At 39.2% G+C, this 26,779-nt stretch overlaps 1 protein-coding gene across 3 annotated transcripts; it reads left to right on the plus strand.

Annotated features, from left to right (window-relative positions):
• The first annotated feature begins 8,556 nt into the window (after positions 1-8,556).
• Positions 8,557-25,017, plus strand: LOC131248617 (CBL-interacting protein kinase 9). 3 transcript variants are annotated; one of them, XM_058248981.1, is made up of 15 exons: positions 8,559-8,935; positions 14,658-14,720; positions 17,192-17,263; positions 17,546-17,653; positions 17,788-17,868; positions 18,963-19,016; positions 19,119-19,244; positions 19,340-19,429; positions 19,598-19,720; positions 20,115-20,222; positions 21,688-21,804; positions 22,055-22,111; positions 24,165-24,239; positions 24,365-24,435; positions 24,519-25,017. In XM_058248981.1, exons 1-15 carry the CDS (start codon positions 8,762-8,764, stop codon positions 24,523-24,525), a joined length of 1,326 nt encoding a protein of 441 aa, XP_058104964.1. In that variant the 5' UTR covers positions 8,559-8,761; the 3' UTR covers positions 24,526-25,017. The 3 variants fall into 3 exon arrangements, with proteins under 3 accessions (XP_058104965.1, XP_058104966.1, XP_058104964.1); XM_058248982.1 differs by lacking the exon at positions 20,115-20,222 and having other exon boundaries at positions 8,557-8,935; XM_058248983.1 differs by lacking the exons at positions 22,055-22,111; positions 24,165-24,239; positions 24,365-24,435; positions 24,519-25,017 and having other exon boundaries at positions 8,557-8,935; positions 20,115-20,236.
• Positions 25,018-26,779: the final 1,762 nt, after the last annotated feature.

Here is a 26,779-nt window from a genome sequence, read left to right on the forward strand (position 1 = left end):
CCTGATATTCCGACTCCGAACGAGGAGGTCCAACTGCGTATTCTAAGTTTGTATTGCTTCAAAAAAACCGCTGGATAAAAGGTGGGGTCCACAGTCGTAAATTTCTCTTTTTAAAAACATGATGGTCATTACTCATAGCCCGGTGGTGTTTATATTTACTTTAGATGTCCCAACATGGACCAATAGAAATGCCATATAGAGATGTTACGTATTTGGCACACTTAAAAATGTACTTACACTTGAAAAGATTTGTCTCTCATCATTCTTTTGTGTTACATGTTCTATTATTATTGCTATGGTACAAACTTTTATTAAAGCCTTTAAGGGAACAAATCATCATATGCCATGTGGCCATCATGAAAATCCTCATTAAATAAATAAGAGACATCCTTGGGCACGAGTATAAAAGATTCGTTGGATAAGCGTATTATATCTCATGATTAAATATGATCTCATTTGCGGCCATCTTTTATAGTCCTTTCAAAATGAGAAATTTCCTCAAAGTAGGAAGAACTAGTAGCAATCTTAAAAGATCTCGTAGACAAAGGGGGTGAATCGAAATCCAAGCCAATTTGGGCATAGTCCCAAGCCCGACTTGTAAATTAGGGATGGCTGAACCCATATTAGGCCATATTTTACATGATGATCAGAATAAAGAGAATGGGAGATTTGGTCTATCCAAATGACATATCAATATTAGGGGTCAAGTCCTTCCAACACTCTAAGCCATCACTGTTTTAGGTTTTCAAATGAAGGAGGTGGTTTGATCCATACCGTATAACACCTTGAATTTGATAAGGTGGGCTATCGAGAGATGTTAGGTGGTCATGTTCAATACAAATCAACCCTTGAGGTCCTCGAACCTTGATTTAGTTGTCTTCATCAAAGGAACTCTAGTAGTCCCAAGACAAATCTTTAGTGAGCTATGAAGATCTTCTCAATGAATCAGTTATGATAAGAAAGATTCAAGAAGTCAGTGAGTCCAGACTCCTTTCTTCATAAGGTAAGTTCTGTTGTACTAAGGATGTACGCATGTAAAACCCGCACGAAGAATCTGGAAGGATCCAGAAGCCCGGTGAGAGGCTTTCATCGCCTCAAGAAAGCTATGAAAGGAGCATCCAAAGAAGAACTCGAAGCCCATGTCAAACACATCTACCTACATGTCTGCTTTACATTCAAGTCTATTTTACCATTGCTAGGCTAGCCTAGTTCACTACTACCTAGCAGCTCCCACAATAGTACGTTTATCTTAAGAGTATGTTAAACATTTGTAACCTTTATTGTCATATTCTTCTGTTTATCTGAGTTCTGATTCAGTTGTAAATACTCTGGTCATGTGTTGTTAACCATCTGCCTCAATCGTCTGTACCGATAGGTGCATTAGGTATTTATCTTATTTCTCACTTCAGTTAGGTTGTAAAGCACGTTGATTATAACAACGCCAATATATTAATAAAGATCAATCATGTTACACTAGTATTTATTTTGTTATGTGCAAATCTTCTATTCTAATTGAGGAATGATACATTAAAGCACTAGTGAAATAGAAAGTCCTTAAATTGACTGATTTCGTAATCACCAGTATAAGGTAAAAGAACTCATTTGTGAGGACTAACCTTTCCCTTACTCAAATCTCCTTAGTGTGTAGCGCATTAAATTAACAAAGTCCATGATCGAGAGGACTTTGGGTTCTGATCTAGTCTCCAATATGTCCATCTTAATGTAGGGGTACCATCCAATTTAGTAAATATCATTAAGTTAAGTAGACTCTAGCACACCCACATGATCACATATGCACACGTACTTAGAAGAGTTTTAACATGAGGTCATGAGTTTGAAAACCCATTGTGGCGAAATCCCACTATGATGTGAGTGCATGAGTGTGTGTAGGGTGTGAATGTGTGTAAAAAAATAAATAAATAGAAACACATTCTAAAATGGGCTGAAAATATGGATGGACCATGTGGATGTAGGACAAAACATCAAGGTGGGCCCCAAGGTGAGGGTAACACCACTAAGGTGTTACTCGGGTAACACCTAATCCACTCATGCTCATAAGAAGAGAAAAGAGCATTAATACGGTGGATATTTGGTGACCCTAACACCAACCAACTAGCTGATGTCAAAGTTTTGTGGGCTCTACAATGTTGATGTGTTTTATCCATGATGTCCATCCATTTTTCCAACTCATTTTAGGGCATGACACAAAAAATGAGGTAGTTTCAATTTCAAGTGGACCACATCATAGGTAGAGTTGTACATGAGTCAAGCTAGCTCGAAAAGCTCACTCAGCTTAGCTTGTTCTAGCTCAATTTGATTCGGCTTGAACGGTGGCTCGAGGCGATGCAAGCTTCATATGACCCCGCTTGTTTGAAAACGAGCTGAGGTCGAGCTGAGTGGAGCTTAACTTGGCTTGACTTGAAGCTCGAAGCTTGATTCCAAGCTTGGTTAGCTTGAGCTCAGCTCGACTCAAATACACACACACACACACACACACACACACATACACACACCTACACCTAAAGGCCTTACCCTACCTATCATTTTCTTTACCTTTCCCTTTACAAACCCAACCCACTGCACTCGCTCGAGCTCTTCTCTCTCTCTCTCTCTCTCTCTCTCTCTCAACAATAAGGTATCTCTAAATCTAATATTTGATTTTATTTATTTATGTAATTGTTTGAAAATAGAAAATTTTCAAATCCTAAAATTGAGATTTAGGGTTTTAAATATATGATTTGCAAATTGAATGGTTTGAGAGTCAGGTTGGGGATGAGAGCTTGAATGGTAAGCTCGAGGGTGAGCTCGAGATCCAAGGGAGCACGTACAAGTCAAGCCAAGCTCCAATGGTAAGTTCGAGCTCGAGCTCAAGCTCGAGCTCGATCTTAATGAGAGCACAGATGAGTCAAGCCAAGGTTGGCCCACCTCAACTTGACTTGGTACAATCCTGATCACAAGAAAACAATATTGATCACTATTAAAAACTTCCTATGGTTTATTCTAATATTTGTTTGCCATCCAACCTATTAATAAGGTTATATACACACGAATGAAGGGAAAACACAAATATCAACTTAATCCAGAAAATTAGGTGGCCCTCAAGAAGTTTTCAATAGTAAACATTCAATCTCTACTCGTTCATGTGGTGTGGTCCACCTTAGATTTGGATCTACATCATTTTTGGGCTCATGCCCTAAAAGGAGTTAGCAAAATAGATAGACATCATGGTCATTGCCCAAACTGAATTCCAATACAACAAGGTGATATTTATTTACCATCCAACCCATTTCCCTTCATAAAGTGATTCTCATTGTGATGAAGGGAAAACACTTATATCGACTTGATCAACAAGTTCTATGGCCTTAATAAAGTGTAAATGGTGGTATTCAATTCTTATTTTTTAAAATTATTTTTAGACCTGCCTTATTTTTGCGCTCACATTCTTACACGAGTCGACAAAACAGATGAAAGGATTGGATGTTTTATAGACATTTTGGTGAGCACCATAGATCTTTTAGTTACAATTACAACTTTATATGGTTGTCGAAAAAATTTCACACATGATCAATGTAAGTGAGGCCAAAACACAAAAGAAAATAGCCAAATAAAAGCCAAAAGGGCTAAACCAAAACAAGAGACAAAAAGCAAAAAAAATTATGTGATTCGGCAAAATGCCTACTCCATTGAACAATAATAGAGCTTTCTTCTTCATTAGAAATAAAAGAAATAAAAATACAAAACTTACCTCTCTCCACCCATACAAGAAATATCATGCCAAGGAATACCTCAAAAAATGAACTGAATAAGAATACTCCTCTCTTACTATGGGCCTCACTTAATATAGACCACCACAAGAGAGCCCGTACTGAGAATAGTGTAACTAGGTTTCACCACATGTGTACGCACGCATACAAGGGATTGGAAGAGGAGACGTCTCTTCGTAGAAGACATCATTACGTCTGACGTGAGGCAACGCCCCAACATTTTCATACTTAAAGACTAATTTATCTAATAGTATGAAAAATACTCTCGTTAAAGTTGCCTAAACATCTTCATTCGCTAGGTAGCAACAAGCCGAAGATAAGTCATGCACCAAATAAACTTTTCCCTTACAATAAACTTCATCAATATATCTATTATGTTATCATCAGTGTGAATATTCTACAATGAGATCTGACCACACTCCACGATATCACGAACAAAATAATACTGAACATCGATATGCTTGGTCATCTGAGCATGAAATATAGGATTCTTAGCCAAGTGTAATTTTAAATAACTATCACAATGAATCACCACTACTTTCTACTTAAATTTCAATTCTTCTAGTAACCTCTTCAATTAAATAGATTCATTGTATACTTGTGTAGCTTACATGTACTCTATTTTTGTAGTAAATAATGCTACTCTTTACGCAATCTTAACATCCAACTAATTGCACCGTCGACTAAAGAGAAAATATAACATATGGTAGATTTTCTTTTATGATGATTTCCTACATAATTTGCATCTATAAACTAAACAAAATCTAAATTTTGACCAATAGAATAAATAACTGCCTTAGAAGTACCCTTCAAGTAACGAAGGATCCACTTCACAAAAATCTAATGATCTCTTCCTGGGTTCACTATATATTTACTAACTGCCCTTATTGCTTGCGTAATATTTGGTCTAGTGAACACCATGATAAACATAAGGCTCCCTATTACCGATGAATATGGTACTTAAGACATATCTGCCTTATCTACTTTTGGGTAGGACACTGATCTAAAAAGAGCTTGCAACTAACAGAGAATGAAGAATTGACTAAGTTAGAATTCTGCATGTTGAAATGGTGCAAAACTCTTTCAATGTAACCCTTCTAAGTTATCTAGACTTTCTGTTCTTCCTGTCTATAAGTACGTTCATTCTAAGAATATAATTAACAACACCCAAATCCTTCATATTAAATTCCATAGCCAAATGAGCTTTTAATGTTACAATAGTATCTCTATTAGTACCTACAACTGCTATATCATCATATATAATAACAACATAATAAATGTATCATTACCATAGCTACGAACATAGGCACAGTGGTCTGCTTCACATCTATGAAATCTCAAGCTCATAGTGAAAGAATCAAACTAGTTAGTTATACCAACACATTAAGGCTTATTTTAAACTATAAAGCAAATGTTCAGCCGATAAACTAGATTCTTCTTATTTTATTCAATAAAACCTTTAGGTTGAGTCTTATAAATTTCTTCATGAAGATTTCCGTGTAGAAAAATAAGTTTTACATCCAATTACTCCAGCTCTAAGTCAAGCACCACTGTCATACTCAACATAATACGAATAGTACTTAAATGAACAATTAGAGAGAAAATTTTATTAAAGTCGATACCTGATTTATGAGTATATCATTTTACTACTAATCGAGCCTTATATCTTTCAACATTCTTATTAATATTCTTTTTTAGTTTGTAAACCCATCTGCAACCAATAACCTTTTACCCCTTGGATAATTCAACCAATTTCCAAGTTCTGTTCTTATACAGAGCTTCCATCTTCTCCTATATGGACGCTCTCCATTTTCTAGCATCCGTAGATTTACATGTCTCTCAGTATGAATAAGACTCATGCTTTTCTATCATGCAAGTGTAAGCTGGAACATAATTCTTGAGTCAAATAGAAAGTTTTGTAACTTTCTTTGGTCAACCTTGATCAGTTTAAGTTTCAACACTACAGAGCTTCCATCTCCTCCTATTTGGACGCTCTCCATTTTCTAGCATCCATAAATTTACATGTCTCTCAGTATGAATAAGGCTCATGCTTTTCTATCATGCAAGTGTAAGCTGGAACATAATTCTTGAGTTAAACATAAAGTTTTGTAACTCTCTTTGGTCAACCTTGATCAATTTAAGTTTCAACACCTGGTATCTCATTTGTATATTTATTATTAACTTCATCATTCATGATATTATCAACTTCATGATCATCTGAATTAACAAACTGATTTTCGAACATCATTTGATTGGATTTCAACATTTAATACAAGGAGAATCTTGCTTTAAATGAGACTCTTGTTTTGGTTTTTTTTTTTTTTTTTTTTTCATACCATATATATATATATATATATAACCTAACATTTAATGCTCTCTCTCATTCGCATGACCATAACTCCTCTTGAAGTTGATGTACACTACACATGGCATAACAGTCATGTGGCGTCTTCTGGATTGTTTGATCTATGCGTGCCAGATCAGGTGTAGATAAATGGTACAAGTAGGATTTCACCCATAATTTAACGTGTGATGCTAATGTGCGGTGGCATCTTATTAACCCATATAAGTGTGCCAAAAATGAATATAAACATCCTAAAATAAAGCATATCCAAATCCTGAGTAGACCACACTATATGAAATAGTAGTGATGGAACGCTCTATAATTAAAAATTTCCTAAGGCTCACCTTAATGTTTCGGTAATGCGTATTTTCGTGTACCTCTTGGCAAGGTTTACTGGGATGTAAGAAAAAACCCAATATCATCTTTATCCAAAACTTTCATGGCCTATTAATGGACAATCACCACGGTTTCCCATGGTATACCTTGGTCCCCATGAGAATTGGATCTGCTTCATTTTTTAGGTCATGCCCTTCAAATCATCTGAAAAGAAATGGACGGCGTGATACAGAATACATACATCAAGGTGGGCCCTGTGGCAAGGACCGCACCGTCTTGGGTGAGGCCGCGCCCCACCTAATCCGCTTCCTGGGACTGTACTGCACCAGGGCCCACTTGAGCTCTGCGTCAAGAGAATGCCGGATTAAGAAATACATAAGCCTTTAACAATGTGCGCTGGGACAATCACAACCTTTCAATTCGTGGGCAACAAAATAGACCGTTGAGAGAAAAAATACAGCAACGGTCCGCATTCAACTACAAGGAGCCTGAAAATTGGCGGGCTTCGCTTTCCATTCTGGAACACTTACCGTGCATGATCCATCAAAATCCAAACACACGCGGGCTACGGGGAATTGTCACGTCGCGTATTCCCCGTTCATCGAACTCGGATTGCCTAACGTGGCAAAGTTAGGTGGTCACACCATGATGCATGTCTTATATCTACACCGTCCATCGATTTTTTCAGATCATTTTAGTAATAGTTCAAAAAATCAAGCGGAACACACCACAGTAGAGTGTGGATTGAACGCCTGCCATTGAGAACTTCTTGGGGCTTTATAAGTTTTGGATCAAGCTGATGTTTGTATTCTCCGTTCATCTATATCCGTGTGATCTTATCAACAGGTTGGCTGGCCAATAAACATGATGATGGGCCTTATAAGGATTTCCACGGTAGGTGTCATGTCACTGCTGCTTCCTTTGGTGTGGTACACTTGAGACTTGGGTGTACATTATTTTTAGGCTCATAACATAAAAATTATATGAAAAAATGGATGGACAGTGTGGATATAAAACATACATCATAGTGAGGCCCAGGGAACTTTGCCACGTCAACACAGTACAGACCGGAAGGGATTGCGTAATGAGCTAACTCTGTGGGTCCCACATTCATTTATGTATTTTATTCACTTCGTATATACATTTTAGTAGATAAGTTTAGGTCTTTAACCTAAAACTGAAGCATATGTAAAGCTCAAATGGACCACACCACCTCAAACAGTGTGAATTGAACATCTACCATTGAAAATTTTGTGGCGGCCATAAAAGTTTTAGATCAATCTAATATTTGTGCTTTCACTTCCTCCATGTCTTTGTGATATTATGAATAGGTTGGATGACAAATAAAAATCACTGGGGCACAAAAAGGTTTCAACGGTGGAAATCATTATTCCCACGGTTGCCCGTGGTATGATCCACTTGAGCTTTAGATATACAATAATTTTAGGCTCAACCGCTAAGGGCCTGTTTGGCCGGACAGGCTGGATTAGATTAGATTGTATTAGAAGGGATTGGAAGGAGCAATCCCGGGATTGGCCGGGCCTGCCAAACAAGCACGATGAAATTCTGCTTGGATTGGAGCAATCCCATGGGATTGCCAGCAATCCACTGATATCACCATCATTACCTTGGAAACCACCCAATCCCTCCTAAACTCACCTAATCCCGTGATTTTTGCCTGGGACATGTTTGGATGAACAAATTGGAAGTGATTGGCTGGGCATAATCCCTGGATTGACCAGGCGGGCCAAACATACTTGGTGGTAGATTCCCTGGATTTAGCAGTCCCATGCAATCCACTGACACAGTCATCATTTAATGCAATCCACCCTATTACAATCTAATCCCGTGGGATGGGCCCTAAATGATATGAAAACACGGATGGGCGGAGTGGATAAGGCAAATACATTCACGAGCGTACTGAGTAACTCAGTACGCAATCCGATTTCGGTATGGTGCTCTGTTCTGCACCACGCAATCCGACTCCCCATTCATCGTCGTGGAAGGGTAGTTTCGTCCTTTTCGGCCTCGCAAGTGCCGAACCAAACAGGGCATTCCGGTAATTCATACTAAAAAGTTGGTGCGTATATCAGACGAATGACAGCGCCCTCCCAAAAAGGAATAGCCAGGCGACTGAGAGAGCTCATGCATGCCAGATATTGTGCTTTACAAATAATCGGGCCCACCACCATCCATCTATACATCCATTCTTCCCAGAGAGTCTAATCCTCGTCTTCCTCCTCGTCGTCGCCATCTCTCTCTCTCTCTCTGCACATAACTCGCTACCATACTCACCTGGAAGATCGGACGGTGGAGAATGAGCGTGCCAGGGACCACACGGACACGCGTGGGAAAGTACGAGCTGGGGAAGACCCTGGGAGAAGGCAGCTTCGCTAAAGTGAAGTTCGCGCGCAATGTCGAGACTGGCGATAACGTTGCCATCAAGGTGCTGGACAAAGATCAGGTCCTCCGCCACCGGATGGTTGAACAGGTCCTCTGCCCCTTTCCTCTCTTTCCCTTTGATTCTACGGATAGATCTGAAATATTAAAATAACCCTCTAAAGTACGTGCATCCGGGTAGTTAAATTTCTATAGAACCGTCCATCGTGTTGATGCTTCATGGGATGATCCCGGCCATTGATTCTAGAGTTTCGATGTGGGCATTTTTCCCCATGGGGCCCGAGATGGATGGTTGATCAGAACCATCCATCCTCTCGGCGCTACCATGGATGACGCAGGGTCAAAGAAGCACATTGAACAGTTGGATCCGGCCATTATGGCCATTGTTGTGCTGAGGTGAATGTGGAGCGTCGACGATTTTTATTCTCGAACATCCATATTTCACTGTATACACAGATTGTTAGGATCGTCCCTTCAGCATGGTTACTGGACCATGGCCCATCCATGTGGTCCGTTGGGCGATATATGCTTGCGTCGAGCCGCAACTCCCCTGTAACGAACTCTGCTACTTTGAATGATCAGTGAATCACTTCAAATTTGAATATTTTATGGTTAGTTATTTGATGCTCTGGCATTGATGATGCTTGATACACAGGCACCCAGAAATTGTACACTTGGCATGCATGAACTGAAGCTAATCCTATTAATTTGTGGAATCCACTGTCACTGATTCAGTCCCAAGAACGGAGTGCTTGAACAGTCCTAATCTCTGATTCGTGGACTGATGGGGACATCCGGCGCACGCCGTCCACATGTGCATGCACACCACCCCCACGCTCGTACGCCAGAAGAAGGAGAGCCCCACCATCGATCTGGATCAATGACAACATCCAGGGAGGGCCTCCTAGATAGAAGACAGAGTTTTGATTCAAAAGAGTGGGCCTGTTAGTCAAGAAAAGCCCATCATGGGATCTCATGATCATGGCCCACTAGTCAGATTGATTTTATATTTTAAGTTTTGCTTATTAATGTTATTTAGAACATCATGGACTCTTTAGATTTATTAGATTAGTTTTTGTTTTAGTTTCCTTCATCGCCAAGTAATAAGTTGCGCACATGGCGCGAGTTTTGGGGTGTAGGGTTTTCTTATAAATAGGCATCCTTTGTAGCTTTTTTCATTCATTGAAGATTAGTAAAAATTCTGCATTTTCTTACTCTTTGAGTTGTGAAGCCTAATTGGGTGCGAAGCTCTCCCTTCATCGAAGGGTTAACTACCGTGGTGCAAAGGCACATCTGTCCCGATCACCGTTATCCATTGCCATATCTACTACCCATCTTCTACCATCTATTATTCTCACCTTACCCTATCATTTACATTTCAAATCAATCATCTATTGCAGCAATTCTCTTCCCCACATCAGAATTTCAGAATCTGGCCTTACAGGATGACTGAAACTTCGGCGGAGCACCATGCACAAACCGTACATCGGATCGAGCTGAGATTTGGGGGTTTTGGAGTCTATCCTTGGCCGACCAGGGCCAAGGTGGCCTTTTTCTAAATAGTGGGCCCCGCAAACGTGCGGCCGGGATCACACGCACATGCGTCTGGGCTATTGTTGTTGTCCACGCATGCGGTACTTCTCTGGTTCGTCTCTATCCTCTCTTTCACTCCGCTTTTACCTAAAATCCCTAAACCTAACCCTAAATTACTCAAATCTCTAATTTTATGCCCATTTTCTTACCCTAGGGTTCCTCGAATTGGAATTTCTGAATCCCTTGGATTAGAGACTGATTACTATGAATGTGTGGATGATTATTTCTTATTTTTGAGTATTGTTTGGTTCATAATTTTTATTGATCCAACCCCATCATGTGTAAGCCTGGACCTGCATAGATTCCCCTTAATTGAATGTTTGGACTTTCATGTGGGATATGGAATTTGTGTAATTATTTTTGAACTAACATGATCTTAAGCCTGAAATCTCGCATATCATATTTAATTTTCATGTCCTGCATCAAATTTGGTATGAGAGCCTAGGGTTCTTGTGGGGGGAATTCATTACATGTTTAGGGTTTGGTCGTTTATGTCTATTACACATCAATTCTCATCATATATGGCTGTTTAGAGGTCCATAAACCCTGACATAAGCTGCTGAAATTTTATATTATCCCCTTATTTGAATTATTTTAGAAATTAACTTAGCTTTCTATTTCTAGGTTTAAAAACTTTCCTTTTCTGTTTTTTAGAAACTAATTTTTTAGAAACTTTCTTAATATGTTTTTAGAAACTAATTTCCTTTCCTTTTTTCTTTTTTAGAAACTAGTTTACTTTCCTTTTTCTTTTTTAGAAACTTACTTTCTATTTCTAAAAACTTTCCTTTTTCTTTTTCTTTAGAAACTAGGTTTTTTTTTTTGTTTTTTAGAAACTTTTCTAATTTGTTTTTTTACTTTAGAAACTTTCCTAATTTGTTTTTTTTAGAAACTTTCCTAATTTGTTTTTCGTAGAAACTTTTCTTTTTCGTTTTTAGAAACTAGGTTGCATTTTTTTTTTAGAAACTTTCCTAATTTGTTTTTTTCTTTTTTTAGAAACTTTCCCAACTTGTTTTAAAAACTTTCCTTTTTTCTTTTTTAGAAACTAGGTTGTTTCTTTTTAATTAAAAAAAAATTCTTATATTTTGACAACTATATTGCTGAATTTTGGTTGGCATCCTACACTAAATATGGAACAATTGCAAGAGTCATTAAATAAGTTGTTTCAAAAGTTGGAGTCTTTAATTAAACGCTTGGAAATGGACCAATGCTTTGAACAGCTTGATGTACGCATTACTCAACTAAAGACCATCGCTAGGACAAACTCCACCATTGGGGTAGATGTCCAATCTCAGGCAGGTGACCTGGAGGATAGACCAATGAATGAAGTTGGTCAATGAATCAATTATGGGTGTGCAGCCGTGCACCCACCCCATGAGAGACATCATGACCACTATTTTGAGGGGTACAACATGTGCGGCTTGTGGCTGGAGAGAGTGCACCAGAGGCTAGTGTAGAGTTACCCACTGAGGCCATTCCGGTAATGGATGAGTTACGTGATGTTGTTTCTGATGATCTACTTGATGAGTCTTCCCTTAAGAGGGATATAGAGCACACCAGAACATGGGACACCGTAATACCTGTAGCCGAGTTTGCGTTTAATAGTTCTGTCGATAGGTCCACAGGTCTCAGTCCTTATGAAGTCGTTACTGTTTATAAACCTGGGAAACCTATTGATCTTTTCCCTATGTCACTGTCCCATAAGGCGTCAGAGCCTGTAGAGTCTTTTACGTATCACATTCATTCATGGCATCAAGAAATCAGGCAGAAGATCACTACTAGTAATAAACATTACAATTTTTTTGCAAACTAGCATAAACATTTCAAAGAATTCAATATTGGGAACTCTATGATGATCCGCATCTATCTCGAGCTGTATCCTTCGGGGGCTGTTCGTAAGTTATACTCGCGTAGTGTTGGACCCTTCAAAATTATAAAACGAAACGGTCTCAATGTGTATGAGGTACATCTTTCATCTTCCATGGGAATTAGTTTCACATTTGATGTGGAGGATCTAATTACTTTTTAAAAGACCACTCATACTTTGTCCGGCCCTTCACCCACCCATCCTGATTCTCCATATTTATCCCTTGAACCATGGCCCATTCCCGATCCATTTTCCCAACCTCTACCTCCCATACGCATTCTTTCTGACCTTTCTTCCCAGCCTCTACCTCCCATACCTATCCTTCCCGACTCATTTTTCCAGCCTCTACGTCCCATACCTACCCGTCCCGACCCATTCTCTCAGCCTCTACCTCCCATACCTACCCGTTCCGACCCATTTTTCCAGCCTCTACCTCCCATACCTACTCTTCCTGACATTTCTTCTCAGCCTCTGCCTCCCATACCTACACTTCCTGACATTTCTTCTCAGCCTCAGCCTCCCATACTTAACCTTTATACACTCAGAGAGGAAATAGAGGATATCCTGGACCATCAGATAGTTTCAAAGTTGGACGGCGGGTATCAGAAGTACCTGGTCAAGTGGAAGTCACGTCCAGCTTCAACCAATACGTGGCTCGCTAAGGAGGAGCTTTAGAGACTTGATCCTTACATCTCGGAGCGGTTCAGGAGTTTTATTTCGCCAGTGGCGAAATCTTCACAGCCGGGGAGAATTGATGGGGTCATTTCGCGCACGCCGTCCACACGTGCATGCACACCACCCCCTACGCTCATACGCCAGAAGAAGGAGGGCCCCACCATTGATCTGGATCGATGACATTGTCCAGGGAGGGTTTCCTACCTAGAAGATAGAATTTTGATTCAAAATAGTGGGCCTGTTAGTCAAGAAAAGCCCATCATGGGATCTCATGATCGTGGTACACTAGTCAGATTGATTTTATATTTTAGGTTTTGCTTATTAATGTTATTTAGAACATCATGGATGCTTTAGATTTATTTGATTAGTTTTTATTTTGGTTTCCTTCATCGCCAAGTAATAGGTTGTGCACATGGCGCGGGTTTTGGGGTATAGGGTTTTCTTATAAATAGGCATCCTTTCTAGATTTTTTCATTCATTGAAGATTAGTAAAAATTCTACGTTTTCCTACTCTCTGAGTTGTGAAGCCTAATTGGGTGCGAAGCCCTCCCTTCATCGAAGGGTTAACTACCGTGGTGCGAAGCTACATCTATCCTGATTTGCCGCCATCCATCGTCATCTCTACACTTCAAATCAATCATCTATTGTAGCAATTCTCCTCCCCACATCAGAATTTCAGAATTTGGCCCTACGGGAAGACTGAAACTTTGGTGGAGCACCACGCACAAACAGTATATCGGATCGGGCTGAGATTTGGGTGTTTTGGAGTCCATCCCTGGCCGACCAGGGCTAAGGTGGCCTTTTTCTGAATAGTGGGCCCCACACATGTGCGGCCGGGATCACACGCACTTGCGTCTGGGCCATTGTTGTTGTCCATGCGTGCGTTACTTCTTTAGTTCGTCTCTATCTTCTCTTTCACTCTTCTTTCACCCAAAATCCCTAAACCTAACCCTAAATTACTCAAATCTCCAATTTATGCCCCATTTCTTACCCTAGGGTTTCCCGAATTGAAATTTCTGAATCCCTTTGGATTAGAGACTGATTACTATGCATGTGTAGATGATTATTTCTTATCTTTGAGTATCGTTTGGTTCATAATTTTTATTGATCCAGCCGTATCATGTGTAAGCCTGGACCTACATAGATTCCCCTTAATTGAATGTTTGGATTTTCATGTGGGATATGGAATTTGTGTAATTGTTTTTGAACTAACGTGATCTTAAGCTTGAAATCTCGCATATCATATTTAATTTTCATGTCCTGCATCATGGATGCTTTTTGAATTAATGTTGTTGGTTGTTTTTGTTTTTAACTATCCAACCAATATCCACTACTCCCATAGGCAGATTATTGAGTAATCTTAATTTATGATTCATGATACATCTAGACTAGGTCCCATAATTGGGCAGTTTAATTTCAACTACTTGCACTCATGCAACTTTCAAATAATTTCGAAGTGAATGTGCATCGTCCATCACATTCTGCCTTAGTGTAGGAGTTTTTCTCATATTTTATATGCACAATGGGTTTGGCTGTTAAAATTGGAGGTTGTTAACCGCTCTTTTGGTTTAAATGTCATGAAATGGTTTTGTTTAGAACTTAGGATGCTATTAAATTCATGTTTTATGTTTGTTTGCAGTAGCATCAATGTACTCTAATTACTATGTCTTGTGATTATCAGATAAAAAGAGAGATTTCTACAATGAAGTTGATTAAGCATCCGAATGTCGTCAAGCTATATGAGGTACTGTATAATTCGTTCTCCTTTTTCTTGAACAACCATCGGGATTGTAATGTAGTGATGCGATTCTCTCAAACTCTCTCAAATGGGAATCATAAAGAACAGGCAGACAGACATATGGGGAATGATCACATATGGGGGACATTATGGTACAATTGATTTGTAGTGGGCCCACCATTGGGGGGGTGGGGGGGGGCGCCGATGGTGGGGGGTGGTTGTGTGACATGCAACTGATGCATCAGGTGTGCTGCCCAATGAAATGAGATGCCTCTGATATTTGGCTGATCCAATCATTGGGTGGGACACACCACATGAATTTGGAGGTTTTTGTGTGGTTTTCCCATTGTTTTCCATGGTGTGGCCCACTGATGACTGGATTGACTTGGTTAGGTTGGTTACCATTTTTGGGGGTGGGTGTGGGGTGTTTGCTCACCTGCACACATCATGGCAGGCACCAACTGAATTTGGAATTCTCTGGTCTTTCTCTATGGTTTGGCCCACCTGATGGTTGGATCATTCTGATTTTTGGGGCTGCTTCACTAGATGATTAGATCCACTTGTTGGATGGGCTGGATGACATTCACACATCATGCATACAGACTGATTATTCTGCTATATGTATGTATGGTGAAAACATGTCGAAAAGAGAATTCAAACTCCTGGAAGCAAAAAGCTGCTGGTCCCAAGTGTTCTTAAAGAGAAGGGTTTGGTGTTAGTTTGGCAGCTGTTCATATAACTTTCGAAAGCAGTTACAAGGATTCATTATTTGGACATGATTGTTAAAGCAGGATTTGTGAAGTCGATCCCAAATAGCTTGAGAACACCTAGAAGCGATTGCCAGGTCGTCCCAAGTGCCGTTAACAGATATCCCCAAAGCTTTAAATTGACACATGGGCTAGTCTATCGTTGATCTGGAAAACCCATTCATTCCGTACCACTGGGGCTGGCCAAGTTGCAAAAAACATGCAAAGTGGATGATCATGACCCTTTGGAGTGTTGGCCATTATGTTGTAGCCAATAGCCATGCATTTCTTTATGAGTCATAGATCATATTGTTAGCTTCATCTAACCAAGATGCTTCTTTGGAATCATAACCAATTTGTGGGCAGGCCTAGTGAGTAGGTGTTTCAATATGATGGTTTGGCCTATCATTTCTCTGCTTGATCTTGATTGCCCATTTTTCAATCTATTGATTGGATAGTTAATTTTGATAGATTATTGGTTTTCCCATGTGTAGTTTAAAAGCTTTAGGTATCCGTGTGTGTGTGTGTGTGTGTGTGTGAAATGAATGTACAATCCAGCTAGATGATTGGTTTTCCCACATGTCATTTAAAAGCTTTGGGGACATTGCATGTGTGTTTTTCAGTGTCATCATCAATTCATAGCCTTGTTCTAGCTACATGGGGTTGCCTTTACAAATCCTGCTTTGCCAGCCAATCATGTTGAAAACAGTAATTCTCATGATTTCTTGAAAAATTTCTATGACTACCTACCCAACATCAATCTTTATCCTTAACTATGCCTTGGAACCAGCTGGTGCATCAGTCCAAGTGGAGTTCCCCAGCTATTTGGGGTACTCTCTACCACTCCTTTGACAATCATGTCTGTAACATGAATCATCATGGTCGCTTAGGAAAGTTCAGTGACCAGCTGCCCACCACACATTGAACCTTATGTTTCTAACCTGGCTTTGGGACCAATAAGCACATTGCTTCCAAGATGTGTTTCCAATCTCATTTTCGACATGTTTTTGCCATATTTATGTGTATGGGAATGCTAAACTCCCAACCTTCATAGGGGCATCAACATTGTTCCCAATGTTTTTAAATGACACAAGTGAATCATCAATCTAGACCATCCATCTGTTCCATGACACTATTGGCAGGCCATGATGTAAAAATCTTGCCAATCATATGGAGCAAACTGTTGTCTTACTTTTGTGCTTGGTAATCTTCATGGTGGGGCCAACCTTTTGAACATATTGGGCTTGAATATCATACATTGGCACTAAGGTATTAAAAAACAGTTATGTAACAACTGTAACGGTAATGGTGGAAATTGTTATGCCCTTGCAGGGTCATAATCGCCGTTACGAAAGAAATGACCTGTAATGGTCCGTTATGATGCTAATATGGTTTTTTTATTTTATTTTATTTTATTTTATTTTATAAAGAAGAAAAAGAGAGACCTTAACGGCTATTACAGCCCCATCATAGCAGCAACAGTGGCCACTATTACCATTTTTTAATACCTTGGTTGGGACTAATGTGCTAGTTAACAATAACTTAGCAGTGCAATTTTGATTTGCTTTTATTTCATATTATGAGCTCGTCACATGCCCTAAGCCCATGTTAAATGAAATGTGTATGACATCAATTCAAATGGAAAAATTGACCACAGTTACTGTTCTTCGATGGATTTAAATTTACAACTTTTAATATTCTTTAATTGACCCTTTTTCTCACCCATTGCAGGTCATGGCAAGCAAGACGAAGATTTATATTGTTCTTGAGTTTGTTGATGGAGGAGAGCTCTTTGACAAAATAGTAAGGCTTCATTGCTTGTGTATATTCTCCAAAACCTGCTAGATTCATAGGTACACATGCATAAATGGTCCTCTGTTCAGCCTTAAATGAATATTGCATGTACTTACATTTGTGAATAGGATGTAGGCATATTTGTATTTCACTGTCCATTCAGTCAGTGGATTGTGTAACAGGGGTGGATCTATATGTGAATATGTATGTGCGGGTGCACATATCAATGCAGTCTTGCCTCTGCATGGGCGTGATTTTGTAAAATTACCTTATCTGATATTGGTTTGATAGGTCAACCATGGGAGGCTCAAGGAGGATGAAGCTCGGAGATATTTCCAGCAGCTTATTAATGCCGTGGATTACTGTCACAGTAGAGGCGTGTATCACAGAGATTTGAAGGTTTACCCCCATATTTCAAGAATTATTTTCTCTGTAATTTGTCGGGTTCTGGAAATTCTTTTGGAACTTTTATTTATCTGTTGCTTGCTATGCATTTGCACTCTGTTCAACACTTTTAACTGCCTTTTTTGTAGCCTGAAAATTTACTGCTGGATTCCTTTGGAGTTCTTAAAGTTTCGGACTTTGGATTGAGTGCATTTTCACCACAAATACGGGTAAGTTCACGTTCAGCTACAAACTTTTTGAAGTGTAAACCAATCCTTATTGGTGTTTTGAAAAATTGATACCTATACTTTTATTTATTTATTGGAGTTACTGAACTAAATCAGTTAAAATTCAGATGATACGGCTGATACGTATTGCTAGCTATGGTACACATTTACACATTGGTTATAGGACCAATTGATATGTGCTCTATTGCACCAATATTATGAACTCTTGGGAATTGAAGCATTTTGGTAATAGTAGCCAGTTAAATTAGTGAAGCGAATGTGGATCTGTTTATAACACATTGGTTATAGAACCAATTTTTTGTTGTGTTTCTATATTGATGCAGATGTGCTGTTGTTCAATGAAAAAAATGCTTCCATTTATGCCATCTTTTGGTTTGAACCATGGTTTTGTAGAGTTATTCCCAAGTTCCAGTAATATCTTAAATGCTTACATACAAAGCCATTTAATCAACACTAGGCCCAGAACTTTTCTTCATTAAGTTTGTCTAATTCTAAGTTTTTCCGCTTTTATTTACCTTTTAGATCGAATCGTCATTAATTTGTTTGTACTATTTTGATGATCATTCAATAAGCATCTTGAAGATCTTGTCAAGAACTTTCAAATCCTAGACAGCAGATTTTAGCATAGAACTTTTGCTTTCGGACCAACTATATTTGCAGTTATTAAGGTCAGTTGTCCGTATTATTTGATGGAAAGAATTGGTGCTTGAATTCTTATTTTTGGTATCATACATCTTATATGCTGCTTTTTTTTTTTTTCTGTATTGTTTGGGGTATTATTTTCTTTATGTGGGGGTCTTGTTTCCTTTTTAAAGACTAATAATTAAACAGGGAAGCCACACTTTATGCCATCTTGCTTTAGAATAAGACAAATAAACTGTACAAGCGATTTGGGAGTTGTCTAACGAAATGCCTGCACATATTCAAGGAAAAGTTCACTGGTTTTGGGCTTTTGTCCGAGTCCATGTCTAGCTTGCATGCAAATTCAATATACATCCTTTGTGCTTGAGCTTTTACCTGAGCATAATGCTTCTGGAAGACGGTTATCCTTAATTGAAATTCATAATGTTATATAGGAGGATGGTTTACTTCATACTGCCTGTGGAACCCCAAATTATGTTGCTCCTGAGGTACGTTCTCTCCCATTTATTTTTTGGAGAAACATATTGCACTATTGTGTTGCTTGCAGAGCTGAAATCGAACTGTTGTCTTGGGAACTTCTCTTGTAACAGGTGCTCAATGATAAAGGTTATGATGGTACCACAGCTGATATATGGTCTTGTGGGGTCATTCTTTTTGTTCTTGTGGCTGGATACTTGCCTTTTGATGACTCAAACCTCATGGCTTTATATAAGAAAGTAAGCATTTCAACATAATGGTTTCTCTCTTATCTCATTCCAAGAATAGTCTTGTTGGAACACTGATGCAAAATCTGATCCACATAAATTGCCAGATCTATAAGGCGGATGTCACATATCCTTCATGGTTTTCTTCTGGTGCAAAGAAATTGCTTCAGCGTATTCTTGACCCAAATCCTCATACTGTAAGTCCATGAAATTCACAGCAAATTTCCTCAGTGCATCTATTTAAAGCCCGTTTGCTTTAATGGTCCCATTGAGTGGGAAACTGCAGAATAGGTGCTGTTTAAGCTATCTATATATGTATCTCTTTGTTGGTTCTGGGGTTGATGTTGCCATGTCTTTGGTTGCAGCGCATAAAAATTCAAGAAATATTAGAAAATGAATGGTTTCAGAAAGGATATAAGGTTCCTGATTTTGAACACGGGGATGAAGTGAACCTTGATGATGTTGATGCCGTTTTTAACGACTCAAAGGTAATAGTGCTCATTCACACTCTACTTTGAACTGTACAGTTTGGCAATTAGAACAAATACTTTTTAAGTGTGCCCAATCTAGTATTTTCACTAGTAACACCTGATGAAGATCACACCTTTACATGAGACACAGAGCATCAATCTGGTTTTTTCTTGCTTGAGTCCTGGCGGCGGAGGACTCACATGAGATGAGGAACATTGAAAAGCAAACAGTGCAGATGGATTTGTTTTATGTACAAAAACTGCTTAAGAAACCTGCTGGAATTTAGTCATAAGAATTCCATGCGCCACTCGAGTTTGGTTTCATCCCATGATAATCACTCCTCACAATCTAATCAATGAGATCAAAGTTGCATAACAAGTTTCGACTAAAATTCTTGATTTCTATTTGCAGGAGCATCTTGTTACTGAAAAGAAGGAGAAACCGGCATCAATGAATGCCTTTGAGCTTATTTCCAGGTCTGGGAGTTTTGATCTCGGAAATTTGTTTGAGAAGCAGATGGTATGTTTCACAAGGTGACCAACTGTTTGTCTTCTTACTGTCTTGTAGCTTATCAGTTGGGCTATAATATTAGATATAATGAATTTGATTACAGCTTTATGTACATGTTTAGGTTGGCCTAAATAGCCAACTCAATTGGATTGAGCTTAGATTTGGAGAACCATAGAGAACCTGAAAAAAAAAAAAGAGAAGAAAGCCTCAGGATCTGCCTAACCCATTGTTCCAAAACCTGAAACCTGCTGGTCTACTTAAAGACTCAGTATGCAACTTGACTCAATATTCTAAGACACAACGGAGAGATGCCTGTTAGTATCTTTCGTCTTAAATTATCAGTGTCTCGCTTTTTATACACGTGTCAAATGTGTAATAGATCTGAACTGATCATACGATACGCTCTGCCTTGGAAGTGCCATATTGTAAAATGCAGACCAATTGGACAGTCCTATCCCTTGGATTGGATGATTTTTAGGAAGATATAGACAGCCAGACCAAGTTTGGCCAACTTGTTTGTTTATTGATTCATAACCATTTATTTTCTTTCCCCAAAAGCCATCCAATAGAACAGTCAGGACTATTAGATTGTTGTATTTTGGCTTACCGGCCATCCATGTATAGCTGACCTGATCAGTGGTTTGAATCTTGTGCACTTTTGCCACATCTATGAAAAGCAAATCCCAATAGCTTAGGGAAAGAAAGAGAGAAAACACCATAGTCTAGCCCAAATCATAAACGAGTCTGTAAAATAATAAACAATATAAAAAATAGTAAACAGTAGAGAAAAATCAGCCAAGTCATGGAGTTTTCAATTCAACTCAGTCTTGGATAAATCAAACAGCAATGACACTCAGCTTGAAATTTGACCTGGTCAGGTCAAGTTGGCTGTTTCGGGTTGACTCAGAAAAATTTGGATCATGGTAAAATCTGTTTACTGGTTTTATGCACCAGATTGTTTGATTCACGTCACCTGGTTTAGGATGAACCAAGCAAGTTTGTACAATAAGCCACCACTTCCTGAAGGTGCCTAAGCAAGCTATTCACTAGATGTTGGCTAGGAGGGAATTAAGCTAGTGTAAGGCTATTATTCTTCATAATCATTTTTCTTTTGTGAAAATCTGTGAGGCATGCTTCGGGCAAGTTCTGGTTTCTTTTAATTACCCATTGGTTTGAGAAGCATGCAGTCCCTGTCTATGGCAGCTCAACTTCTGGTCATTGTTGGGCAGGAGTTCTTCTTCTAGTTTCCTTATATGTGAGTTCCTTGAAAATGGGCAAACACTTGAGTTCCCAAACACAGGGATCTTGCTCTAGACGAAAACACCTGAGTTCCCTTATCTTCTCCTGTTGATTGACTTTTGTATTGCTGTCTGGCAACATGTCATCCGCTTTTTCTATTAAAAAGATTTAGAGTTGTTGACTGAGAACTTGATTACCTTTTTTTTTTTTTTTTTTTGAATTCCCAAAACTACAGGGTCTTGTCAAGCGAGAAACCCGTTTTACTTCTCAGTGCCCTGCAAACGAAATAATGTCTAAAATTGAGGAGGCAGCTAAGCCACTTGGTTTCAATGTCCGCAAGCAAAACTACAAGGTAAATGGCTTCAAGTCTTAGGTCTGCTTCTTGTTCTTCTTGTTTGTCTTGTTCTTGTTCTTGTTCCTCATCATCTTCTTCTTCTTCTTCTTCTTCCCTCTCTCTGGAAGGTAATCTCGGGTCTTCTTCATGTTCAAATTATCTTGAATTCTTGATAAGGATTCATTATATTCTATGTTTTCTGTTTGAATTCATTCAAGATTGTCAGTTGATTGATAAGAGTATACCATCTATTTTACCCTTCTTACAGATGAAATTGAAAGGTGACAAGACTGGAAGGAAAGGCCACCTGTCTGTAGCTACAGAGGTATACAGCTATTCATTAGACTCTGCTAAGTGGCAACATGGTGTATCGTGAATGGACTTTGCTTCAATTTGCTTAGGTTCAACCATTTCTGGCTTTGGTGGGCATCATCATAGCCTTGCTCCAACTAAAACATATTGGGTCTACAACATGAGTCCTGTTCCACTATTTGACTTGTTTGAGGACCATATCCTCAGTTAAAGGATAGGTTATCAAATCATCGTCAGCATCATTTGGGCCTTCCCCTTACACTTTTAGAGCTTTCAACCTAAATCAACTCATTCCTAACCTGTTCAGTTCTTGAAATAAAGTGTATGGAAGAGATGGAAAATAGATATCGACACTTGAAGATAGGCTTGGGCATGTTACAATTTCACTTTCTTTAAGGTGATATTGCACCCTACTGATGATAAGACCGGTTTGCAAGAGGGTTGCAGCAAATCCGCTTCCAGGATATAATAAGCCTCCTCTCCTACTGGATAAATTGGCTTGCAACACCAAAGGCCTCAGTCCAAATACACTTTCTGCAGCATACGCCCCTTGACCTCTTTATTTTTTTGTAAGCCTCCTGATGCAGGATAATTAACCACTTGCTCTAAAAGCTCGAACTGTTAGAGCATAGGGAATCAATCCCTTTATCTCATAGCCCAAGCCCCACATCTCATGGGTTAGGACCTTGGCCGAACCCCCCTCGTGGGCCCCAAATCACTTGCGTTCCGCCTCACACGGGCTGCCCACCCTGAGTGTGCCCTTACATCCCACAGGCAACCCCATTCGAGCCCGGTGTGAAAATGCCTCTGCATTTCCTCCTCTCCTATAGGAGAAATTGGCTTGCAATACCAAAGACCTCAGTCCGAATACACTTTCTGCAGCATACGCCCCTTGACTTCTTTATTTTCTGTAGATTTTTTCAAACACCTATTTTGTAGACTCAAAATAAGAGAACTTGAGAGAGATTTCAGAGAAGAATACGAAGACTAGAGAGAGGAGATTGTGATGGTTCTAGAATGACCTAAGTTTAGGTTTTAAACTTTTAATAGACATATAAGGGACACTTTGAGGCCCTTTCATTAATAGACACATGCACCTTCATAGTGTCTTTTGATTTAGTTGCATCATTCCTCCATCATTTAAATTCAAATTGTTATGTAAGAAAACACACATTGGCTACTCACCAAGGGGGCACCAAGTAACACAACCAAGAGTCATATACAAGAGTTACCAAAAGGCACAAGAGACATTTTGAAAATTCACAACAGTTCTTGGTTTCTGTCATACGTGGCCAACCATCTATGTCTACTTTTCCTTATCTTATTACCTACTGGTGCTACTCCTATATTCCCTTGAATTCATTCATTTCAAATTCTATCCTTTGTCTTGCCACTCATCCATTTCTACATCCTCAGTTTTACTTTTGTCAACCTATGAATGCGTTGACCGCCCTAACATTCTGTCTCATAAAGTATGGCTGGTCTTATAGCTGTCCTATAAAATCTCCTTTTCAGTTTGATTGGTATGTGGCGATTACATAAAACTCCAAATGCACATCTCTACTTCATCCACCCAGCCCTAAATCTCAACATCCTTTTCAATCTCTTTGCTCTCATGAATTATCGATGCATGATATAAAAAATGATCATTTTGGGGCACTTCTGGGGCAGCAATCATAACAAATTCTGCATTTCCATTTGTGGCATTGGTGGGAATGTGATCCATAAATAGTTCACTTTGGTAATTGTGGAATGGACACAGCTCGGGTGACACAAAAATTTCCATTTTTTCCAGCAAGGAATCTCGTGTCCCACATTTTAGGCTTTCAAATATTTGAATTTCTAGCATATACAAATAAGTGAAGCTTTTCCTCAGCTATTGTCATGATCATAACAAACATCTAATCACCATTTTATGGCATCATCAAGATATTTGTTACATCCTGTCAGCCTTGCCTCTGTTAATTTGCTTCAGATTCAGCTAAGATCTACCACTAGGTGGCATGTTTTTGGATTGTGGTTTTCAATATAATCATGTCATTGTAATTTGATCTTTGCTTACTCAGGTCTTTGAAGTAGCTCCTTCACTGCACATGGTTGAGCTTCGTAAGACTGGAGGGGACACCTTAGAGTTTCACAAGGCATGTCATGTTTGGACATTTTAAAGTCTCTATTCTCCCTGAAAATTCCGTGAATACATTTTCGTCCTTCTGAAGTTGCAAGTGCAACTAATCTCTCTTCTTTTCATCTTTTTAACAAATGACAGTTCTACAAAAGCTTTTCATCGGGGCTCAAAGACATTGTCTGGAAACCTGAAGCAAACTCATCGGACAGCCGGTGATTATCAAATTGGTTCTTTGCTATTCACATAAGTCTATCTAAAACAAATTTGTTTCCTGAGGTTGTTTTTATATGTGCAGGTCATGACTGGAACTTTGTTGGTGGTAGATCAATCGGGTCTTATTAGCCTCTCATGGCCTGTCATAGCACTTCATTTTTCTCATCCAGGCTACATGGATAGCACTTCATTTTTCTCATCCGGGCTACATGGATGGTGTCAGTCCTCGAGTACAAGGGGTGAAAATATCAGAATGCCATGCAAAAGAGAATGCTTAAGATTCTAGTCTAAGGGCAAGTAGTAATTCTTTAGGCCTCTATTGAGGTTTCTCGATTGTATGTTGATTTTTTTTTTTTTTTTTTAATTTTTGGGTTGTAAAACAGATTATGGTTCTTGAGACTGTTGAAGGCCTCCATTTACCCAAATAAAAGAAATCATTTCGTCATTATGCCAATTTGGATAATTTAATTTAGTCCATGTGCATTGGTTGAGTTTAGGAAGGTGCTGTGCTGCTGTGGTTCTTGCTGACAATGCATTTTCCTGAGCATATTGGTGTGAATGTGAACTAGAAGTTTTTTTTTTTTTTTGGTTGTCCTTTGAAGTGCTGTCTTAATTTTGTGGTGGGTCTTTCATGCTTTGGTAACCAAGATCACTGGAAGGATGATACTCTAGCTGTCGCCAATGGCTTTTAGTTATGAGTTCAAAAATTTATGAAATGTTTTCCTTAGTCTCTGTTTGCACCTTTGTATGCAACATATGTGCAAACCTGCAACATACGCGGAGCCATACAAGACATGAAGAAATTGTTCCCCATGCAGTTGACCCAGGTGGGTTAGGTTGGGTTGAGCGTCAATCCAGGCCCAACCCACCAACACCCTGATCCATAGCTCAAGTGGTAGACAGAGTGAAAGATACCTCGTTTCAACACTGAGGTCTTGGTATCGAGCCCTAGTTGGGGTGGCTAACAGACAAGTGTGAACTGACAGTGGGGTGTACTAACAAGCTAACCAACAAAAAAAAAGAGGCCCAACCCACCCCAAATGGGTCAGCCTACGGCTCAACCCAAGCCAAGGTATTTTAGACTCAACCCTAACCCGACTCGGGTTGGGTTCGGTTAACACTTGCAAAATTGAACAAAGTGCTCATTGAAATATACAACAAACATTCCACATTCAACTGAAAGGAGCCTTTGAATTGGGTGACAGGGATCTTGTAGCTTAGGCAGACTATTGAACATCCCTTGCCTAACATGGGGACCATCAGATCAATGATTTCATTCACTAAACCGTGAGATCCACACTCACAATTTTCACTACAATAAATAAGCTATTGTCTTGCAATCATGGTTCATTGATGACCTAAACTTTGATTTTTAGACTTGAATGTGTGCTGCTGAAAATTTTCTTTATTGAAAGATGGTGATGGTCAAAATCATCCATTGTGTAATTTTGTTGCTGTGGCCCACAGCATAGAGTCCACAACTTGGAACGTTTTGTAATTTTGTCGCTGTGGCCCAGATGGCATAGAGTCGACAACTTAGTTCCAATCACCGGAGCATTCTGTGTGTGGGCTCCTAGCGAGTTGATCTGATCATGAACACTATTTTCTATGCATGGATGGTTCCAATCATGAACTCTATCTTTGATGTAGGCTTTGATCTGATCATGAACACTATTTACATCATGTTAGCCATAACTCATGTGCCCATGTTACTTGGATACCACTCTTTTCAAAACATAGTTTCTGCAGAAATCTGTGGAAAGCTATTTTTTCATTACTTTGTGGAAAGCTTTTTTTTTTTTTCACTCTAAAAAGGACTTAGTTATTTATTCATCTATTTTTGGGGTATTGGTAAGGGTTACAAAAGGTGAGACCAGGAACCGAAATGCTGGATTCCCCACAAGAGGCAGATTTAATGGTAAACGTTCCCATCTCAAAACCTGGACCCCACACGAAATCTAAATGGTTCTAATGGTGAACATTCCCATCCCAAAATCCCTAGTGGTGTGATCAATCTTTGTTTTGGATCTGGTTGATTGTTGTGCCTACATCAAAGCGGGCCTCACCTACCATATTGTAGACGAAGCTATCGTTCACGTGACGGAGGAAGCTCCTCTTTTTTCTCTTATCCCAAGAGGCCGATACCCATTTTTTTTTTTTAAACCCACCTATGCCTTTAATGCGGGCAATTACCGCTGTGCTATTTTTCTAAACACGCCGTAAACATAGCGTGTGAAGTGCCAAACGCATATTAACTCATGCGAATACTAACATGATGGAGGGAGCGGATGGTCATAAGGTGCCATTTCATTGGTCCATCTGATGGTTGTTACTTGAAAAGGT

Source organism: Magnolia sinica, chromosome 6 (assembly GCF_029962835.1).
Source record: "Magnolia sinica isolate HGM2019 chromosome 6, MsV1, whole genome shotgun sequence".
NCBI classification, from domain to species: domain Eukaryota; kingdom Viridiplantae; phylum Streptophyta; class Magnoliopsida; order Magnoliales; family Magnoliaceae; genus Magnolia; species Magnolia sinica.